This window comes from Rhinichthys klamathensis, unplaced genomic scaffold (assembly GCF_029890125.1).
Source record: "Rhinichthys klamathensis goyatoka isolate OS25496 unplaced genomic scaffold, OSU_Roscu_1.1 h1tg001149l_1, whole genome shotgun sequence".
Lineage (NCBI taxonomy): Eukaryota > Metazoa > Chordata > Actinopteri > Cypriniformes > Leuciscidae > Rhinichthys > Rhinichthys klamathensis.
Genome location: NW_026607365.1, coordinates 5872 through 26981, shown reverse-complemented (window position 1 = coordinate 26981; position 21110 = coordinate 5872). Strand labels below are relative to the sequence as shown.

Sequence of the window (21110 nt, the reverse complement as noted above, 5' to 3'; positions counted from 1 at the left end):
ATATGATGAAAAATGAAAAATAAATATTACAATAATTTTCCTTTTTTAAACATTCTTAAAGGTGCCGTGTGTAAGTTTTAGCAGCATCTAGAGGTGAGGTTGTGAATTGCACCCAACAGAAGTTACAGTGGTCGACAGGAAGTGATGTCATCGTCTGAGACAGCAGAGAGCAGCCAGTTAAACAATGAGGTTTCTTTACAAAGGTAAATTAAGAAATAAGGTTTACTTCATTATTCAGTAAAACGATATGTTATTGCGAATATTATTGTGACTTGTTCATCATTGTGTCAGTGTTTTATTCGCTGACTTTAGCAGCTTCTTATCATGAAGAACAACAGTGACGAAACGCGTTTGTCAGCTCAGGGCCACCGTAGAAACATGGATGTAAGCGGACCCGCGGTGTGTGTAGAGAGAAACGCTCATTCTAAGCTAATAAACACATAACGGCTCATTATAAGGTCTTTATACTCCACTGAAAACATAGTTATGTTTATGATATTACATTTGTCAACAGATCCTCCTAAATATCACACACTGCACCTTTAAAGGCCTGTTCACACCAAGAACAAGAAGTATAAAGATAACTTCATTAGCGTCCACACCAGCGCACCATCGTTCTGTTTATTCGTGCTTGTCTGCCGCTTTAAACGCTCGAGTTTGTCACAGCAGGATGGATTCTGATTGGCTGTCAGTGTTTTTATCGTTCATCAGCTGGATAAAATCGTAATATTCATAGTGTACAATGGCAAGCTAGATTAACGCTTTGATATGCTTCAAGCAAAATCTTGAATTAACCTGTGTGATGTCATTTTGTGCTCAAAAGTTCAAATTGGGAGTTCATATCGAGATCTTTCTGGTAAAGTTCGCTTTGGCTGGTAAACACATGAACTCCCATTGGTCAGTGTGGTGATGATATAATAGGGGGGTGTGGCTCTGAGGCTCCGCCTTCTTTGAGCTGTAAATCTTCATTTCTTCTGTTCAGATGCGAGTAAAAACACGAACACACTGGATTAACTGCTAAATGATTTGAATGTCCTGCTGAAAACGGGCCTAACTAGGGTTGGGAATCTAAAATATATTTGACAACAGGAATCGGATACTTGTTATATTAAATTAAAATGTCGATTCCTCTTATCAATTCCTTTGTGAGCATTACAATATGACTTTAAAGCATTCAAGCGTGAGAGACTCTGTTGTCTGTTCTCATGTGTATCAGTATATTGGATGCGTGCAGCTCTTAAAGTGACAGCAGCCTATAGGCTATAGTTGTTGTAAGTCGCTCTGGATAAAGCGGTCTGCTAAATGTGGTGGCGGACTCACCGCTGATGAAGTTGCTGCTGCGGGTCTGCGCTCGGCCCAGCGCTCCCGTCACGCTCTGCTGTGTGTACATGCTGTAGATGGAGCTGGTGGCCAGCATCTGGGGCTTCAGCAGGACCTCTTTGGCCCCGGGGGGGTCGGGAGTGAAGGGGTGTACGGTGGCGGCCGGAGGAGCCTCGGGCTTCGAGGGAAGGGGGAGAGTACTGCCCTGTGCTAAAGCATGCTGGGAACCAGTGGGCGGCTGCGGGCTGGGCTTACTCTTGCCTGGGAAGGTCCCGGCGTTGAGGCCCGTCTTGGGCAGGCTGGCCTGTTTAGGTTTACTGGGAACCGGAGGAGGAACCTTGACTGTGTTCTTGACGGCGCTCTGAGAGTATAGAAACATCAGTGTCACTTTTTAAACATCAACCTGATGGTGGACACGGCATATTGAGACGAAGAGAACATGTGCACTACAGGCCAAACTTTTCTAACTCAATAATGTATAACAGATGTTTTCTATGTGAATATATAGTAATGTAATTTATTCCAAAGCTGAATTTCTTGCATATTGAGATGAGGAGACTGTGCACTACAGGCCAAACGTCTGGAATAAACTGGAGTCTCTTCTGCTCATCAAAGCTGCATTCATTTGATTAGAAATACTGTAAAAACCGTGAAATATTATTATAATGTAAATCAGCTGTTTTCTATGTGAATATATAGTAAAGTGTAATTTATATCCTGTGATAAAAGCTGAATTTTCAGCATCATTCCTCCAGTCTTCAGTGTCACATGATCCTTCAGAAATCACTCTAATATGAGGATCTGATGCAGAGTAATTAGCTATTTTTATTTGCGCTTAATTCTTGTTATAGATTTTTAGATTATAATCTTATTGTTATCAATGTTGACAGAAGTTTTCACAGCAGAATATTTTTTTGAATATATGGTTCAGGATTCTCTGATGAATAGAAAGCTCGAAAGAACAGAATTTATTTGAAATAGAATCTTTTTAACATTAAAAATGTCACCTTTGATCAATTTAATGTGTATGTGCTGAATAAAAGTCTCAATTTCTTTCTTTTGAAAAAATTCTGACGCCTTCCACAAAAACATGAACCAGCACGACTGTTTTCACCACTGATAATAATCATAAGTGTTTCTTGATCATCAGATCATCATATTAGAGTGATTTCTGAAGGATCATGTGACACTGAAGACTGGAGTAATGATGCTGGAAATTCAGGAATAAATTACACTTTACTGTATATTCACATAGAAAACAGATGATTTACATTACAATAATATTTCACTGTTTTTACGTTGTTGGTTTTTTTACTCAAATAAATGCAGCCTTGGTGAGCAGAAGAGACTCTTCTTAAAAACATTTTTAAAAAAAATCATTCAAAACGTTTGACCGGTAGTGTGTAGTAAAACACATTCATGTGTGTGTGTGCACGTGTGTCCAGTACCTGTGCGTCTCTGGCGAGGTCCTCGCTGCTCTGGTTCTTGCGTAGAGAAGCTGCGGGCGCTTCGATGGACTCGAACATGGAGGCGGGGCGCACCCTGGGGTCCCGCTTCGGCACCTCTGCTTTATCTGGAGCATAACACGGCTTTCAACTCACAATACATGTGTGCGAGTCGAAGGGCTGTTTACACGGGACACCTCATGCACTGCAAACAATGCGTTTCTTACTTATACTTAATTCATTATTATTAATCAAGTATTACTTAGTCCAAATACCTAGAAATTCTTAAATAAAGATGGATTTACTAAATGGGTAAAACCCTAACGTCCTGTTTTCTGGGGGAATTAATCAAAATTAAGTGAGTTGATGCTTAAAAGAAGCTAAATAATCTGCCAATGGGGTCAGAAAAATAATCTTAATTCAAACAGAAACACGATTATTTTTCTTTACCCATTGGCAGATAATTTTGCTTGTTTTAAGCAAAAAAAAATTATTTATTTCCCCAGAAAACATGACTTAATATTTTACGTCATTTTACTACTTTAGTAAATGCATCTCGATTTAAGAAATGTTTGATATTTGGACTGGAAACAAGACAAAAATACTAAGTAAGAAAAGCATTTTTTGCAGTGTGTGTGTTCTGTGATCTGATAGCCATCCGATCGGGAAAACACCAGGTGTAAATGCCCTCCGAAACACATATTTAATTAAACGTATATTGAATAAATACACGCATTCGAGACGATTTAAATCCGATCGCTCACACCACTTCAGGAGGAGGTCTGAGACGCGTGTGAACGCATCTGTTGTTGAAACCACATATGTAAATGTTACTCCTCTCAACAATGCTAAAACATAAACGTGTGAGGGCGTGTTATAGGATATATGTCATGTTATAGCCAGATATGACGCTCTCCTGCAACACACATCGCCACAGATGAGCATCTATTCATCAAGCCAACGCGCAAATCAAAGTGAAAGTAAGTCGCAGACGCTTAACACACAATTATCTTCATTAAAAGTGAAGAAGCTGAATGATCTTACAGTGCTGTTGTTGCTCTATGCTATCGCGGTCTGTGATTATGAAATGAGCTGATGATCAATAAAACGCAGATCATATCTGTTGCTTTCGCTGACGTGAACTCCATTAAATCTGCATATAGTGCGGGAATTCACCCTTCGCAGGGAGTTTGATTGACAGGTGATCTGACCAATCATAATCCGGCATTTCTGTCCGACACAGCAGCCAGGAGAGTTCGTAGATTAACGTCGGAGGACTAGAACTTGAATAACGGTGTCCTGACGTCTTTCCGCAGTTAAAACAACATACCTTCTGATGTTCATTCATGTTTATTTGATGCTATAAATAACTAGAAGGAAGATGATGGGTTCACGAGCCGCTTTAACTGAGTGATCTGTCACGACACATTAGAGCCAAAAAACGGTATTTGTTGTTTAAATTTCATTAAAAAATTACCAAATTTGAAAGTTGAGACTGTTTCATATCAAAAGTAAGCTGGTCTGTGTCAGTGTGTGGTCAGTGTCCTCTCTGCTCCGCGATGAGTGTTTCACTGCGTGAGAACATGGTGTGTGTGAGAGAGGCGTGGCTTGTCGGACATAGCAACAGTAACTAAAGGGGGCGGGGCTTTGCGAACGGTCAATTGAAGATCAGATTTATATCAGTTTTGCGAAAACACATTTATGTGACTAGGTGTACATGGAATGGTTTTGATAAATCAGAGAGCTCTCCGATCTGAGCAAACGCATGACGCTAACTCTGCGATACAGAAGCGGTGGGGGTGTGGGGGTCACCTGGGTTATTAGATGCCTGGGTCACCGAGCGTGGGAGACTGCTGGACCCGTTATTAATGGAGGACTTCGCCGAACTCCAGTTAGACGCCTTCGAGGACACTTTAGCTGAGGGCAGACCTGCAGAAATAAGAGCAGCGATCATGTTTCTCCGTGTTCATCGCTCTAGTGTGTAGAGCTGCCGGGAGCATGAAGGGCTCCAGTTCTCCTCTAAATGAGTGTCCCTGTTTCTGCACTCACTCAAATGTTTTCATGCTATGAAAATAGAGCACTTATAATACGTCAGTAAATTTAAAAGCACTTGTTAAGTGATGGTCATATTCCTTATATTCACTTTAAAAAATGTGTGTGTGTTAAGCAAGTGCTGGTTAAGTAAGATAACGTAGTAGTGGCAAGAGGTTAAGGTTAACAATTAATCGATTATCGTTAATTTAAACAACGGTGGATTATAGAAATTTACGTAAATCGACATACCTAATGCTTACTTATGGTTGTTACTGTTAAGCTCCACAAAAGGCAATTATTAACACATTATAAAGCACCATAAATGTTGTGCACTTTATTATTGTGCCAGCATCTCTTCGCCGACGCGCACACACAGATGTAGAGTGGGGCGAGAGGCTCTTACCAGCGCTGGCGCCGCTCTCTCTCCTGCCGCGGCCGGGGATCTTGGCATCAGCTGATGACACATAAACCCAACGTTGCTTTCGTCGAACAGAACAGATAAAACACACGGGGAGTGTGTGCACAGTAACTCTTCTCTCTGCACTTCTGGATACGCAGCGCATACGCGTTTGTGCCTTTAATATTACGATATTTTGCAGACTGAACGTTGTTCTGTCGTATCGATCATATCTTGTTGCCCCATTAAAAAGCTGCGAGATACATTTAAAATAAACATTTATTTTCTTAAAGCCTAGATAATATTTTATATTTATGTATAAATGTAAACAATTTATATTAGAGATATATTTATATATAAATATTATAAATTGTTTAGACGTACACTACGTTGAAAAGTTTTAGATTTTTGTAATGTTTCTACACTGAAGAGTAATGATGCTGAGAGTTCAGCTTCGATCACAGGAATAAATTACGCTTCTAAATATTTCCAAATACAAATAAGCTGTTTTAAATTGTAAATATATTTCAGAATATTACAGTTTTTGTGATCAGATAAAAGCAGCCTTGATGTGCAGAAGAGACGATCTAAAACTTTTGAACGGCAGTGTATATAAATTTAAATCTAATATATATAGTTTTTCATGAATACATTTTATAAGAATACAAAAAGTAATTTGTAATTTATTAGCATTTTAATCGGATTGTTTATGAAAAAATGACACATTATTTGCATATAGTACTTCTCGGTGTAAATAACTCCTCAAATGTGACCCTGGACCACAGACCCAGTCTCGAGTCGCACGGGTGTATCCGTGGCAAACATTTCCTTTTATGCCAAAAATCATTAGGATATTAAGTAAATATCATGTTCCATGAAGATATTTTGTAAATTTCCTACCGTAAAAATATTAATATATATTTTTGTGAGTGGATGCAGCAAAATCACGAACATAAATGCACAACTTTAAAGGCGATTTTTTTAATGTTTCGATTTCTTTGCACCATCAGATTCCAGATTGTATCTCGGCCAAATATTGTCCTATCCTAACACACCATTCATCAATGGAAAGCTTATTATTTATTCATGATGTAAATCTAAAATTTAAAAAATGGACTGGTTTTGTGGTCCAGTGCCCGGTTGCATAAAGCACCTTAAGTTTGTCCCTTAAGTATGATACTTAAGGGGCGATTTACCCTTACCTAAGAGAACAACTTAAGGGTGTTGCATATAATCTCTTAAACGGTTCTCTTAGGTAAGGGAAACATTTAAGTGTTTCACGACAGCGATCCTGGATTCACGTTATAAAAGTCTGTTGTTGCCATAGATACGCAAAACACTAACATGTCGGAATATCACGTGTCAGTCCAGTGACGCTATCACGCAACACCGCGTTAGCTCCGAACGTGGCGGCAGTTTGTGTCTCATGCTTTGGCATTTGTTTAGGTTTTGTGAATGCACTTCTGGCTCTGTGTCTCGAAATACAGCTGAGTATATTTCCATAGCATAGCTGTTTTCTTCTGTCATGATTCCTTTTAAAACACAGAATCAGCTCGTTCTCCTGTACATTTTTTGTCGGCCACACACTCTCCGTGCGCGCACTGACTTAACGTTGTGAAAGTTTACATGCGAGTCGCGTGTAATGACAGACAGACAGCCGTCTAGTTTGATAGCGATGTCAAATATTGCGCGTCGATCAAATCGGTAGCAGCTATTCTTGCAACAATTTTTCATGGCTAAATTGGTCCAAAGGGTTCTTCCTATTCCTTATGATCTTCAGCTGGTTTCATATATTCAGCCATGTCGTCTTATTTTTGTCCGCGTTACTCTTAAGGTTACGATTTCCAAACCTTAAGTTATACTTAGGGAAATTACCGTTAAGGGGTTTTATGCAACACTTAACGATTACTTAAGTGAAAAAAACAGCATTTAAGGGAAATTCTAAGTGTTTATGACGTTTCACTTAAAAAAAACGTTAAGTAACACTTAAGGGTATTTTTCTGCAACACCCTTAGGTTTAAGGGAAACATAAGGGCGACCTTAAGGGAAAATTACACTTAAGGTGCTTTATGCAACCGGGCACAGGGTCTCAGATGTGAATGTGTGTGCAAACCTGCTGCGGGATGAGCGCTCGTCTCCTGATGCGGGACCGTTGCAGTGCCTTCTGGGTAAGTGTGTTTGATGAGCAGGTCCTGTTTACTGGAGCCCCTGGGCATCGTGGAGGACTGGATGTAGGGGCCGACGGCCGCCACACGGGACACTCCTGTCGGCGGAGCCGGCTGGCCATCGGGAGGACACTGTGGAGAACATCACATCACTGAGCACAGCATCACACACACACACACACACCTTAGGTGCGTCCACATCGCGTACGTGTGCACTATTCTATGACATTTGGTAGTATTAATAGTGCGAGAAGTGCGTTCACTCTGAAAAACCTAAAAAGAACAAGTGCACTTTAAGTTCCCGGATGATGCACTTATTTAACCGGAATAACTAAGTGTGGAACTCGACTCGCACCGCTTTAGTTACGGGCTAGCAGACTCCGATGCTGACAGACAAAAAAAAACTTATAAAGTTCATACACTACATGGTTGAGTACATAGTGCATAAGTGTATAGTGTGTCATTTGGGACACAGCTCTTATCTTTAGACTTTCAAAAAAAAAAAAAAAAAAAAAGTCTAAAGCAAATGAGCTGATAGATTTGTCAGATCCGGTCCTGATACTGTCCCTATGATATAACATCTCATGAGCATCAGCAGTGTTGGGGTAAATCATTACAAGTAACTAGGGCAACGTAATCAGATTACTTTTTCAAGTAACTAGTAAATATTGACACTTTGGACACAGTTTTGACATATTCACTTTGATGCCAGCTATTTTGACAATAATGGCTGTATGTGGAGTTATTTTCAGAGGACAGTAGATATACACTGCTATACAAGCAGCGCACTGACTACTCTACATATATCCACGTTTCATTTCTATAGTATTGTCCCTTGAGTAGATATACTCAAATGTTTGCTGGAATGTGAGGGGTGTACTCACTTTCGTGAAATACTGTATACACATATACTTTGCTTATTGCGCCCTCTTGTGGGCACAGGAGACAATACAGTACTTTAATCCTCTAACATTAAGTATTGCCTTTACAATTTGAATATAATTCGAATTTTGCTAATATTTAAGGAAGAAATTCAAATTGAGCTTTTCAGACAGTGCCAGCAGAATAGATCCTCTGTAACGAGTGTAACGAGTGTGTTCACTCACAGGAAGGTTTTCCTTCTGCTGTAGCGCCGCCTTCTTCTTCCACAGGCGGTCTCGCAGTTCATTCACTCGCTTGTCCATGTTGGCCACCTCATGGTTCCTCTTGTTCAAGTTCTCTCTCTGCTGCTGTAGTCTGGTGTTCTGCTCCAGGTTCATGTTCTTCCTCATCTGGTGAACACACACACACACACGTTTGTATGCTATCTTTGTGGGGACTCTCCATAGACACAGACAGTCGGATGCTCTGAACACAGGTTCACGCACACACACACACACACACACACACACACAGTCGGATCCTCTGAACACAGGTTCACACACACAGTCGGATGCTCTGAACACAGGTTCACGCACACACACACACACACACACACACACACACACACACACAGTCGGATGCTCTGAACACAGGTTCACGCACACACACACACACACACACACACACACACACAGTCGGATGCTCTGAACACAGGTTCACGCACACACACACACACACACACACACACACACACACAGTCGGATGCTCTGAACACAGGTTCACGCACACACACACACACACACACACACACACACACACACACACACACACACACACACACACACACACACACACACACACAGTCGGATGCTCTGAACACAGGTTCATGCACACACACACAGTCGGATGCTCTGAACACACACTGAGCTGTATCTCGGGCAGTACCTGCAGGTCCCTGTAGAGTCGGTCCAGCTCGGCCCCGGAGCTCGGGTCCCTGTGGAGCGAGTCCATCGGCCCGAGTTTCAGGCTCTCCAGCTGTTTACTGAGATCCTCCACTCTCGACACGGCCATCACCAGCTCCTTCTGCTTCTGGAGGAGGAGCCCGTTCATCTGCTCCACCTGCTCCACTGAAGCACACACACACAGTATGACTTACACTGATGAGCTCCAGATCCTGAGCTGAAAATTAGCTTTTTTTAATAAGTACATGATCCACCACATTCATTTCCACATGAATATTCAGATGTAACAAATAAGTGTTTATATTTAGATTCTATAGTCTACGTATGCACCATGTTAACACTTTCAAAATATATCTGCTCATATCCATAAGAACAAAATTCAAACAATATCAAAGTCAGTAGCAAGGTTATTATAGTTAGCTAAAACTGAAATTCAAACCATGAAATAAGCGTTAATTGAAATAAAATTACACTAGGGCCCCATGATTTCCACGATGCAGAAAACAGACCATGGAATCCAGTCACAAAAACTGTAGAACGCGGAATTTGTCAAAATTGTCTTAATCTCCAGAGTCACTTCATCAGCGTTTTACCGCTTCATCTGAGAAAAACATACATAATAAACACACAACGTAATGACGAGCGCGGTTGCCCAGCCCTGTTTGTTTGAACCGCGAGAGGCGTCAATTGCCGTCATTACGTTGCGTGCCAAGTTCAAGGGTTACTCTTATGGCGTAAATCAATCCGTATGGCCGTCTGCCGTAAGCTAGTTATTTTAGTCGATAAAGTTTTAAATATGGATATTTTTCTTACACGAACGCATCGCTTCACTTCAGAAGGCCTTTATTAACCCCGGGAGACACGTGGAGCACTTTAATCATGAATAGATGCGCTTTGATGGACTTCCAAAGACAGACAGCCATTCACTCCCTGGTTGGTTCTGTGGAGCAGGGCTACACTGCATTCCAGTGGTTGAGGACACGTTGGCCACTTTTGCCTTCTTCCGCTCATTCCTGGAAGTCCCGCCCTCTTCTACCTTCTAAGCCCTGTAGGACCACTTCCGCCCTCGTATGCAAATCCTATTTGGAGAGGCGGTCAATTCAGTGGTTGACAAATTCCGAACTGCTAAGACGCAATCGGCTGCACTTAAGCAGTTTGTGCCTAGGAGGGCTCGTGAACCTCCTACTCCTTCCCCCGCGCCCAGAGACCGCTTCGCACACCGGAAAGAGGCCTCTAGAAGGAGTGACGAGCCGAGACATCCCATGCCTCGCATGGTCTGGGGAGCTCGTGGCCGTCCGATGCCAGGACAGCGCCCCCGCAGACGAGTGGACCTGAGGTAGCCAGCTAAACCCACTGCTTCAGCTTTGCAGGGGGTTCCTGATCCACTTGTCAGGAAACGGAGAGCTTCCCCCATCTCAGAAGGGAGGATCAGACCGCTGAAGTGTATCGGTTTCCTGTTGAGATGCTCTCCGGATCAAAATCTGTTACACCCCCTACCATGCGCGCTTGGGGATACAGAGTCAGCCTGCCAAAACCATCTTCCTGTATTGAGGGATGGAGACGCTCCAGGCTATCTCCCCTCAATACATCTTCTCGCTCGAGCTGTTTCACCCACGGAAGGAGACGCATCTGGCTTTCTCCCCGTGTTGAATGCTCCAGCCTCTATGCTAGACCCCGGAATGAGAGAGACCTCCTCAGTGACCCCTGTGGGCCAATCTTCAGTCAGAGGACGCCTCAGGGCCTCCTCCAGTTGCTTTAGCTCTGTGCCCACCACCTCTTGCTGGCAGACACACAGGGAGTCTGGTGACTGGAGACTTCCGCCAGGTGTGTCCACTGGGTTCTCCGCACAATCCAATTCGGATACACACTCCAGTTCCGCCGCAACCCTCCTTGCGTCGATAGGTTTACCCCACTGTCACGAACAGCGGCCTAGAAGCTTCTGTTCTGCAGCAAGAAGTACTGTCCCTCCTCCTGAAGGGAGCGATAGAGGAGGTTCCTTCTTCAGAATTGGACCGCGGCTTCTTCAGCCACAACTTTCTCTTCTGGGTCTGCGCCCCATTTTGGACCTGCATTGCCTGAATTTTTCCCTCTACACAGGGAAGTGCAAGATGCTGACGTTAAAAACTATCCTGGCGCAGATTCGAACAGGGGACTGGTTCGTCACGGTGGACCTGAAGGACGCATATTTCCACATCCAGGTCATTCCACGGCACAGGAAGTTCCCCCGGTTCGCCTTTGGGGGAAAGGTGTACCAGTATCGGGTCCTTCCATTTGTTCTAGCTTTGGCTCCGCGGACGTTCTCCAAGTGCATGGATGCAGCTCTGGCCCCCTTGAGGCTCCAGGGCATCCGTGTGCTAAATTATCTAGACGACTGGCTCATTCTGGCTCATTCCAGAGAGTTGGTGTGTTTTCACAGGGACGTCCTTCTCCACTACCTCCGGTCTCTTGGTCTCAGGTTGAATGCTCAGAAGAGTGTCTTAGCTCCTTCTCAGCAGACCACTTTCCTGGGTGTCCAACTCCATTCTCTCTCGATGCATGCCCGTCTGGCCACTGCTCGAGTTTTCAGTCTCCGTCCGGCCATCATGTTGCGGTGGGCGTATGTCGCAGGCTTCTGGGGCTCATGGCAGCAGCCTCTCCTGTGCTGCCTTTGGGTCTCCTTCATATGAGACCATTAGTGTAGTGGATGAAACTCAGGGGCATCCTCCCTTCTTGGTCTGCCTTCCGCCTGCTAAGAGTGTCGCAAAGTTGCCTTCGTGCTCTTTGGAGGTGGAAAGACACCCCTTTTTGCTTCAAGGGGTTAAGATGGACGTAGTCTGCCGTTGCCAGGTTGTCACGACGGACGCCTCTTTGGCTGGTTGGGGTGCGGTCTTCGAGAGCAGACCGGCGTGCGGTGTTTGGACGGGCGAGCTTCTCTCGTGGCACATAAATTGCCTAGAGTTGGTTCCCTGGATCACTTTCTTCTGGACCTGATGGGCTGTCATGTCATTGTCATCACGGACAACATGGCAGCACCACTGCGAAGGAGTAAAAGCATTATTTGCTTTGCCCTGTTTGGGCTTTAAAGGCATATATGGACCGCTCCAGCCAGTGGCGCAAGTCGTCTCAGTTGTTTGTATACTTTGGGGCCGGCCGCCAAGGGCTCGCCGCCTCAAGCACAGGATCTCTCCCTGGATGAGAGACGCAATTTCTTTGGCTTATGAGGTGCGGAAGCTTCCTTCACCTCTGGGCGTTAAAGCTCACTCTACTAGGAGTATCGCATCTTCCCAGGCTCTTTTTAAGGGAGTTCCTTTAGAAGATATTTGTGTGGCGGCAGGTTGGTCCTCTCCGCACACTTTTATCAGGTTTTATAACTTGGAATTAGATGCGGCCCCAGTTCCCGGGTTCTTTCCATATGAACTGGTCGCTTGGGTCCTAATTGAGTTTGGTCTGGCTCAAAAAAAAAAAAAAAAGCTAAAGGAGAGTTCCTTGTTGGGCCAGATCCGGGAGCGCTAAGCTTGGCGTGTGTGGTGTATTGTTCCCATTGCGTCATCGCTACGCAGCATTGAGTGAACCTATGAAAGAGAACGTCTCAGGTTACTTGCGTAACCCATGTTCTCTGAATAGCGAATGAGACGCTGCGTTCGCTGCCAAGCCCCTCTCACTGCTGAAGGAGCTTCTTCGTCTTCGGATGAAAATCTGAGGAGCAGATGCGCGTTCACTGTATAAGAGTGAGTGACGTAGCGTAGTGAGTGACTGTATTCTATATGGGTTCAGACAATCTGCACCGCCCTAAGAGCGTTCCCATTGCGTCATCGCTACGCAGCCTCTCGTTCTCAGAGAACATGGGTTACGCAAGTAACCGAGACGTTTCGCAGGAGAAGCGTGATCTGCGAGGCTCACCCAGTTTGCCGTTGCTGATGCGCTTCTGCTCGACCTGCCCCTTCAGTGCTCGCACCGCCTTCAGCTGCTCCTCCTGCTTCTCCACCGCGCTCCTCAGATGCTGGAGCTTCTGCTGCTCAGACCTCGCCTGCTGGTGCCTGAGCTCCTGCTGCCTCAGGAGAACCACACGCTGCTCCTGAAACACACACACAGAGGACATCACAGACCATCTCATCCCGGGGGCTTTTGCCGGACACTTAAGGACTTTTAAGACCAGCACAAGCCAGATCTATATATCGAAAAAATTTAATAAATGTAAAAATTATGATTTAAACAACAGCTCAAATAATACAGGCTTTGACAAAAACTAATAGTTTTATAAAATGATCAATCTCACATTTCAGGCTATAAAACCTTCTTCTTTTTTTTTTTTAAGAAAAGGGATGAGTCAAATTTATAGTCAAGTCACCTTTGTTTATATAGTGCTTTTTACAACACAGAGTGTTTCAACGCAGCTTTACAGAGATAACAGGAAATCAATGCGAAAATAAAGAAATTAGCGTCACAGTCCAGCTTAAGTAAGTTCAGGGATGGTACATTTTTGTTGTAAAAAAGTTATTTAGTTCATTTATATATATAGCCGCTAGGGGTGGAACGGTACATGTATTCGTATTGAACCGAAACGGTACGGGCGTCACGGTTCGGTGCACGAATTTGCACGGAGAATACACGGTACAAATAAAAAAAAAACTCTTAAATAGCGATACATTTCGCTCTATTCGCTTTTGGTGTGACTGTGAACGCAGCAATGAACAGGCTGCGATCAAGATTGGAATGCTGGAGTGTGTGTGCGCGTGCGCGTGCGCGAGAGAGAGAGAGAGAGAGAGAGAGAGAGAGAGAGAGAGAGAGAGAGAGAGAGAGAGAGAGAGAGAGAGGCGCGATTAACAGTGTTTGTGTGTGTGTGCGCGCGAGAGAGAGAGAGAGGCGCGATTAACAGTGTGTGTGTGTGAGAGAGAGAGAGGCGCGATCGAACAGTGTGTGCGCGCGCGTGCGAGAGAGAGAGAGAGAGAGAGAGAGAGAGAGAGAGAGGCGCGGGCGCGAATCCCGCGCGATCGAACTGTGTGTGTGTGTGTGTGTGTGTGTGTGTGTGTGTGTGTGTGTGTGTGTGTGTGTGTGTGTGTGTGTGTGTGTGTGAGAGAGGCACGGGCGATCAAACAGTGGAAACATAAAAACATACTCCGTCATTTTTTTCATACAGGACATCATTAAAACTGCAAATTGTTTACTTATATTTGTGTACACTCACAATAAAACACAACATTGTGCTTTTGTCACACTCTAAACTCTTGTCAAACTGTAACCTACAACTGTTAACAAAAGTTTTTAATGGTAGTATTATTTTATACGGAAGTCAATTATTTATAATTCAGATGAGAATAAAGTTAGGGTTAATTAAAATGAAGGAAAACAAATATATTGATCTGAAATAGCTAATTAATTTTAAATTCATTCAGGTACAATTACCAAACATATCTCAAGGTCTTTTCGTCTTTTTAATAATTTAATTAATAAACTAATTATATAAAACTACTGTCAGTGCACTACAAATAAACTGGTTCTATGCCTTTATTAATAAAAATACAAAGCTTAAGACATTTATAAAAAAGCCTTCTGCATTTTTGTTTTGCTATTCCATTGTACCGAAATCGTACCGAACCGTGACGTCTGAACCGAGGTATGAACCGAACCGTGACTTCTGTGTACCGTTCCACCCCTAATAGCCGCTCTGGAGAAAACAGTTATTCTATTATAAACCATCATACATATTCATTTAAAATAATATTCAAGATAACTTTTAATTCTACATTTTTTGAAAGCACATTAGCTTCTTATTAATCCACCAGTTATCATTTACAACACTAAGTGTAAGATGAGTAAAAGTATGGGTCAGAAAAACAGCAGAAGTTCTGAGAGAAAATGCGAATCTGTCAGTAGGTGGCGCTTAAGGAACAGCAGAAATAAATTGGTTTTCTCTGTAACAAAGCAACTTGCGGATATAAACGCTGCTTTATTAGGCATTAATCCTTGGAATAATTACTTTGATTAACCATTTTTTTGTTTTTTTTCCCCATTTTCCCTCCGATCCGCTGTTTCGTTCTGGCTTTGGCAGAGCACAAAGGCCAATTTTTGTAAATAGCACCGTACTACTCTAACAAAATTTAGTTCATGTTTAATTCAAGCACTTTCGAGGTGTTTGTTTTTACAGACTTTCCAGTCCTTGAATCAACATGTCTGAATGTCAAGCACTTTAAAGAAGCGTGGGTAACCTGACTGTTTGTAAGGTTACAAACAGTGAAAACAATCACTTTTTTGTGCATTTTAGCAGGTTTGGGATCGGTAACATTTTTTATGTTTTTAAAACAAGTCTCTTAAGCTCACCAAGGCTTTATTTATTAAATTAAAATGCAAAAAAAAAAAAATATTGGTGACATATTATTCTAATGTAAATCATCTGTTTTCTATGTGAATATACAGTAAAGTGTCATTTATTCCTGTATTTCCAGCATCATTACTCCAGTCTTCAGTGTCACATGATCCTTCAGAAATCACTCTAATATGATGATCTGATGCTCAAGACTTATGATTATTATCAGTGTTGAAAACAGTTGTGTATAAAAATGTCACGATACTTTGATGAATAGAAAGTAAAAAAAAAACATATTATTGTTACTGTTTATTGTCTATTACTGGTACTGTTACTATTACTGATATTTTTAATTAAATAAATGCAGCCTTGATGAGCAGAAGAGACTTGTTTTAAAAACATAAAAAATCTTAACGATCCCAAACTTTTGAATGGTAGTGTATATATATATATATTAAAACACTACTCATGAAATGAGAAGTTGTTCACGTGTCCTCCACCCTGAGAGGTTTGCTGGTGTACCTTTGAGGCCAGGAGCTGCTGCTGCGTGTCGATCTGACGCTGTTGTTTAGCCGCCATCTCCTGCAGCTCCGCTAGCGTCATGTCCATCCGCGGGCCGCTCACCTGCACACACACACACACACACACTTCAGTAAACACTCCTCCGTTTCCTGCTCGACTGCATTCCTCTCATAGTTTCACAAGAGCTCGTCACAGAACGCCGGATCGCGCTTGAAAGCGAGTGAAACTCACCCCGTTCTCCGCGCGTCTGTCTGAGGGTTTCTTCACGCTCCTCTTCTGACTCCTGGAGTCTGAAACACAAGCACACGCTCAACCACAGCTATACTGCACAAAACATCTGTTCTTTTAGCATCAGAGGCTGTATCAGATCGGGAGGCTTGATCTGTAAACTCCTCACAAGACTCTTTCGGGAGGGGTAAATCTGGGATAAATCGGTGTAAAACTCCCAAAGTCTGAGTCTGGTTTCAAGGAGGAGTTCACTTCAGAATTAAAATCTCCTGATGATTTACTCTCCTCCACGTCCTCTAAGATGTTCATGTCTTTCTTTCTTCAGTGAAAAGGAATGAATGTTTTTGAGGAACACACTCCAGGGTTTCTCCATATAGTGTCTTCAATGGGGTCCAACGGGTCGAAGGTCCAGATGTGAGTTTCAGTGCAGCTTCAAAGTCTCGACACGATCCAGCCGAGGAATAATGCCTCGTTACCACTGAGCGGTACGGTACAGTTCGGTTCGGAACGCAATTATTTGCGTTTCCACTGTCAAAAGTTGTGAATGGTACCAAAAAGCCGAACCGTACCGTACCACTTTTTGGGTACCCTTCCGTTGGGGTACCTAGCACAGTGGTACGGTACTAAAGGGTGGAGCTAGACTCACTGCAAAACGTTGATTGGTTGACAGAGTATCGTCACTTGCGCGTGCTACAAGGGCATTACAAGCATACAGTTGAAATATAATACTACTGTTATTGTGTCACAAAATGTAGTTTTAAGAGTTTTTCAGGCGAGAAAGTAGTTTTTTAAAGCTCAAATCTGTGGTTTATTTATAGATTTATGATAATTTGAAGATCCATTCCAAGCAATCACCGGGCGCTCGGCGCTCGTGCACCCCGCCTGGAGCAGCCTTTCCCCGGCTAGTCATTCTGATGTTTGCCGCTGACTCTGACGTCTCTGTAGTGGTTAAACATGAGATATAATTCGTCTTGTACAGACCTAACAGGCGATCTTTGGTCTCGTGAATCTATAATTCGTTCCCTGGCCAATAGTTTTGGCAGAAGGCTAAGTGAAGTTTCATATATTTGAGCGCTGAATTTGTATATTTGACTGAATTGTTTGCTTTATGTTATTAAAGCTTTACTGTATATCTTTTTGTACCTTTTACTTATACTTTTATAATGGCTATTATTGATAAAACTGAAATTCAACAAAAATAGATAGTTTTGTAATTTTTTTATTTTATTACAAGATCATCAGTGATGTTGTTTATTGCAACATTTGTACCAATGCAATATGCAATACATTGCCTGGAATATGTTTAATATTTTTAAATTTAAACGAAAAGAGGCAGGATTGTGTTTTATATTTAGTTTTGTTATAAATATAACGTTACATACATTGAATATCATCAATAGGCTGCGTTGCCTGAACCACATTTGTGTGCTTATGTTTAAAATGTATTTAAATTAAATCGAAAAGAAGCAGAGTGGTGTTTTGTAACATAGTTCGTTTTATTGTTGCCTAAAATGTATATAAGAGTAGCAGAGCGAGCTGAGTCGGCATTCAAGAACGCGCTGTTCCATTAGCAGAATTACTGGACTCGCGTCCTCGGGATCATTCTCCTGAGTCGGACTTTGCGTGGCTACTTGGTATTGAGAAACGCCTAATGCCAGCGCTCGTTTCTTGTGACAAACATGCCGAGAAGCAAGAACAAGATCTGCTGTCTGTCGTCCATTGTTGTTTACTATGTCGCTTTCTTCGCGCGAAAATGACGTCGATCGCTTCTTTCCGGCAAACACCACGCCTATCAAGTAAGGGTACTGTTGGCAGTGGAAACGCTAGCCGGATCATGCTGTACCGACCCGACCCGACCCGTACTGTACGCCTCAGTGGAAACGAGCCATAAGAGTCTGATCTAGACAAACCAGCGGACATTTATAACAAAATACACATTTATATACTTTAACCACTAATGCTGGTCTTGCAGGAGCTGTGATGCGACACACATTACGCAATCAGGGTGAAAGGTCAAGCGGGACGTAGGAGGAAGAACAGACCCAGTGTTTACAAAGAGAACGTGCAAAGACTGAGTCAAACGCCATTTACAAAATAAATAAATAAATAAAGGTCAACCAATGATGTCGGACGATTTTGAAGTCGGAGAAGAAAATTGCATACATTTTCCGCCTACATCAGCTTTCACCCTGATTACGTTGTGCGTGAAGTCGTGGACGTGCAAGACCAGCATTAGTGGTTAAAAGTATATAAATGTGTATTTTGTTATAAATGTCCGCTGGTTTGTCTAGATCAGACTCTTATTCCTCGGCTGGATCGTGTCGAGACTTTGAAGCTGCACTGAAACTCACATCTGGACCTTCGACCCGTTGGACCCCATTGAAGACACTATATGGAGAAACCCTGGAGTGTGTTCCTCAAAAACCTTCATTTCTTTTCCACTGAAGAAAGAAAGTCATGAACATCTTGGAGGACGTGGAGGAGAGTAAATCATCAGGAGATTGTGAAGCGCGCGACTGCTGTGAGATCAGTGGTCTGAAGCGTGGCGTACCTGATGCTCTGCCATGACGCAGGAAGAACCGAACCTCAGGTCTCGTCTGTCCCCACTGTATCAGCAGATCCATCATCTTCTCACTCTCCCCTACAGCACGCTCTGCACACACACACACACACACACACACACACACACTTATATTAGCAATTAACATTTTAATCTAACTAATTATATGACGTGACGATTAATCAATTAAATTTAGCGCAAATGAATCGCAGATCAAATTTGGCTGAGAAATAACCCCAAAGATAAAGATATTATTGTGTTTGAAGGGAAAAGCATTACGAATGCAGCTTTAGAAAGAAATATTTTATTTTACACTACGGGGCAAATAATATTATCTAATTATTTACTTACGTGGCAAGAATCCGCGTGATAAGTGTGATAATGTACATTCAGCCGGCCATCTCAGAATAAACCCCTTCAGGTGTGTGTGTGTGTGTGTGTGTTATCTCAGAATAAACCCCTTCAGGTGTGTGTGTGTGTTATCTCAGAATAAACCCCTTCAGGTGTGTGTGTGTGTTATCTCAGAATAAACCCCTTCAGGTGTGTGTGTGTTATCTCAGAATAAACCCCTTCAGGTGTGTGTGTGTGTGTGTGTGTGTTATCTCAGAATAAACCCCCTTCAGGTGTGTGTGTGTGTGTTATCTCAGAATAAACCCCTTTCAGGTGTGTGTGTGTGTGTTATCTCAGAATAAACCCCTTCAGGTGTGTGTGTGTGTGTTATCTCAGAATAAACCCCCTTTCAGGTGTGTGTGTGTGTGTGTGTGTGTTATCTCAGAATAAACCCCCTTCAGGTGTGTGTGTGTGTGTGTGTTATCTCAGAATAAACCCCTTTCAGGTGTGTGTGTGTGTGTGTGTTATCTCAGAATAAACCCCCTTCAGGTGTGTGTGTGTGTTATCTCAGAATAAACCCCTTTCAGGTGTGTGTGTGTGTTATCTCAGAATAAACCCCCTTCAGGTGTGTGTGTGTGTGTGTGTGTTATCTCAGAATAAACCCCTTTCAGGTGTGTGTGTGTGTGTGTGTTATCTCAGAATAAACCCCTTCAGGTGTGTGTGTGTGTGTTATCTCAGAATAAACCCCCTTCAGGTGTGTGTGTGTGTGTGTGTGTGTGTTATCTCAGAATAAACCCCCTTCAGGTGTGTGTGTGTGTGTGTGTGTGTTATCTCAGAATAAACCCCCTTCAGGTGTGTATGTGTGTGTGTGTGTGTGTGTGTGTGTGTGTGTGTGTGTTATCTCAGAATAAACCCCCTTCAGGTGTGTGGGTGTGTGTGTGTGTGAAATGTTTTTTTTTTGCCACAGAAATGTGAATGTGTTACTTGCCATTTCTTTGTAATTTAATTGTGACATTTACTAGCAGTTTACAGAGTGAAGATGTTTCTGTGTGTGTGATCAGGGTTTGACATTCACTTTTTCACTTACCGGTCAATTTGGCAAGCAACTAAATAAGTCTTTTCTGTTCACCAAATGCTCTTTAATCTTCACTATTGCAGCGAGCCGTTATTAGTTGTGTAGTGACGTGTGTGTGTTCAAGTAAGCCAGATATGAGCAGATCTGTGCAGTACGCTGTATTTAATACATCACGAGGACTCAGTGTTTGTGCTAAACCTGTGAAGATTTGTCTTACTCGAACTTCCCCAGCAAAAGTGAGTAAACATAATAAGTAACGGCAAACTGGCTCGTGATTTGACAGTGTTTCCCGCCAGCTGATCTCAAACCCTGCGTGTGTGTGTGTGTGCAGCGGTTCTCACCGGAGCCTCGCCACACCTCCGCCAGATAGCAGCTGCTGTCCCCGGGGCCTCGGCACAGCTCCAGCACATCAGCACACACCGTCTCCGGCGTGATCGGCACCTCGCTGAAGTGCTGGTCGTTATTACTGAGGTACACCGTCAGGAACATCTGGAGCACAGCACAGGCACAGTTACACACACGAACACACACACCACAGCACAGTTATACACACACCACAGCACAGTTACACACACGAACACACACCACAGCACAGTTATACACACGAACACACACTCGACACACCACAGCACAGTTATACACACGAACACACACCACAGCACAGTTATACACACGAACACACACCACACACACCACAGCACAGTTATACACACGAACACACACCACAGCACAGTTATACACACGAACACACACTCGACACACCACAGCACAGTTATACACACGAACACACACCACAGCACAGTTATACACACGAACACACACCACACACACCACAGCACAGTTATACACACTCGACACACCACAGCACAGTTATACACACTCGACACACCACAGCACAGTTATACACACGAACACACACTCGACACAC

At 43.0% G+C, this 21110-nt stretch overlaps 1 protein-coding gene across 1 annotated transcript in view; it reads right to left on the bottom strand.

The window, feature by feature from the left end:
- Positions 1-20674, bottom strand: part of tp53bp2a (tumor protein p53 binding protein, 2a) — a 43470-nt gene extending 22796 nt beyond the window's left edge. The window contains exons 1-11 of the mRNA XM_056244912.1: positions 20524-20674; positions 18770-18870; positions 16221-16283; positions 15990-16091; positions 13064-13238; positions 9168-9349; positions 8468-8632; positions 7310-7493; positions 4578-4694; positions 2769-2893; positions 1321-1681 (exon numbers count right to left, since the gene is read on the bottom strand). Of these exons, the coding sequence (XP_056100887.1) occupies positions 1321-1681; positions 2769-2893; positions 4578-4694; positions 7310-7493; positions 8468-8632; positions 9168-9349; positions 13064-13238; positions 15990-16091; positions 16221-16283; positions 18770-18870; positions 20524-20671 (1723 nt within the window). The 5' untranslated portion in view covers positions 20672-20674. The remainder of the gene's footprint in view (positions 1-1320; positions 1682-2768; positions 2894-4577; positions 4695-7309; positions 7494-8467; positions 8633-9167; positions 9350-13063; positions 13239-15989; positions 16092-16220; positions 16284-18769; positions 18871-20523) is intronic.
- Between the last annotated feature and the right edge of the window lie 436 nt (positions 20675-21110).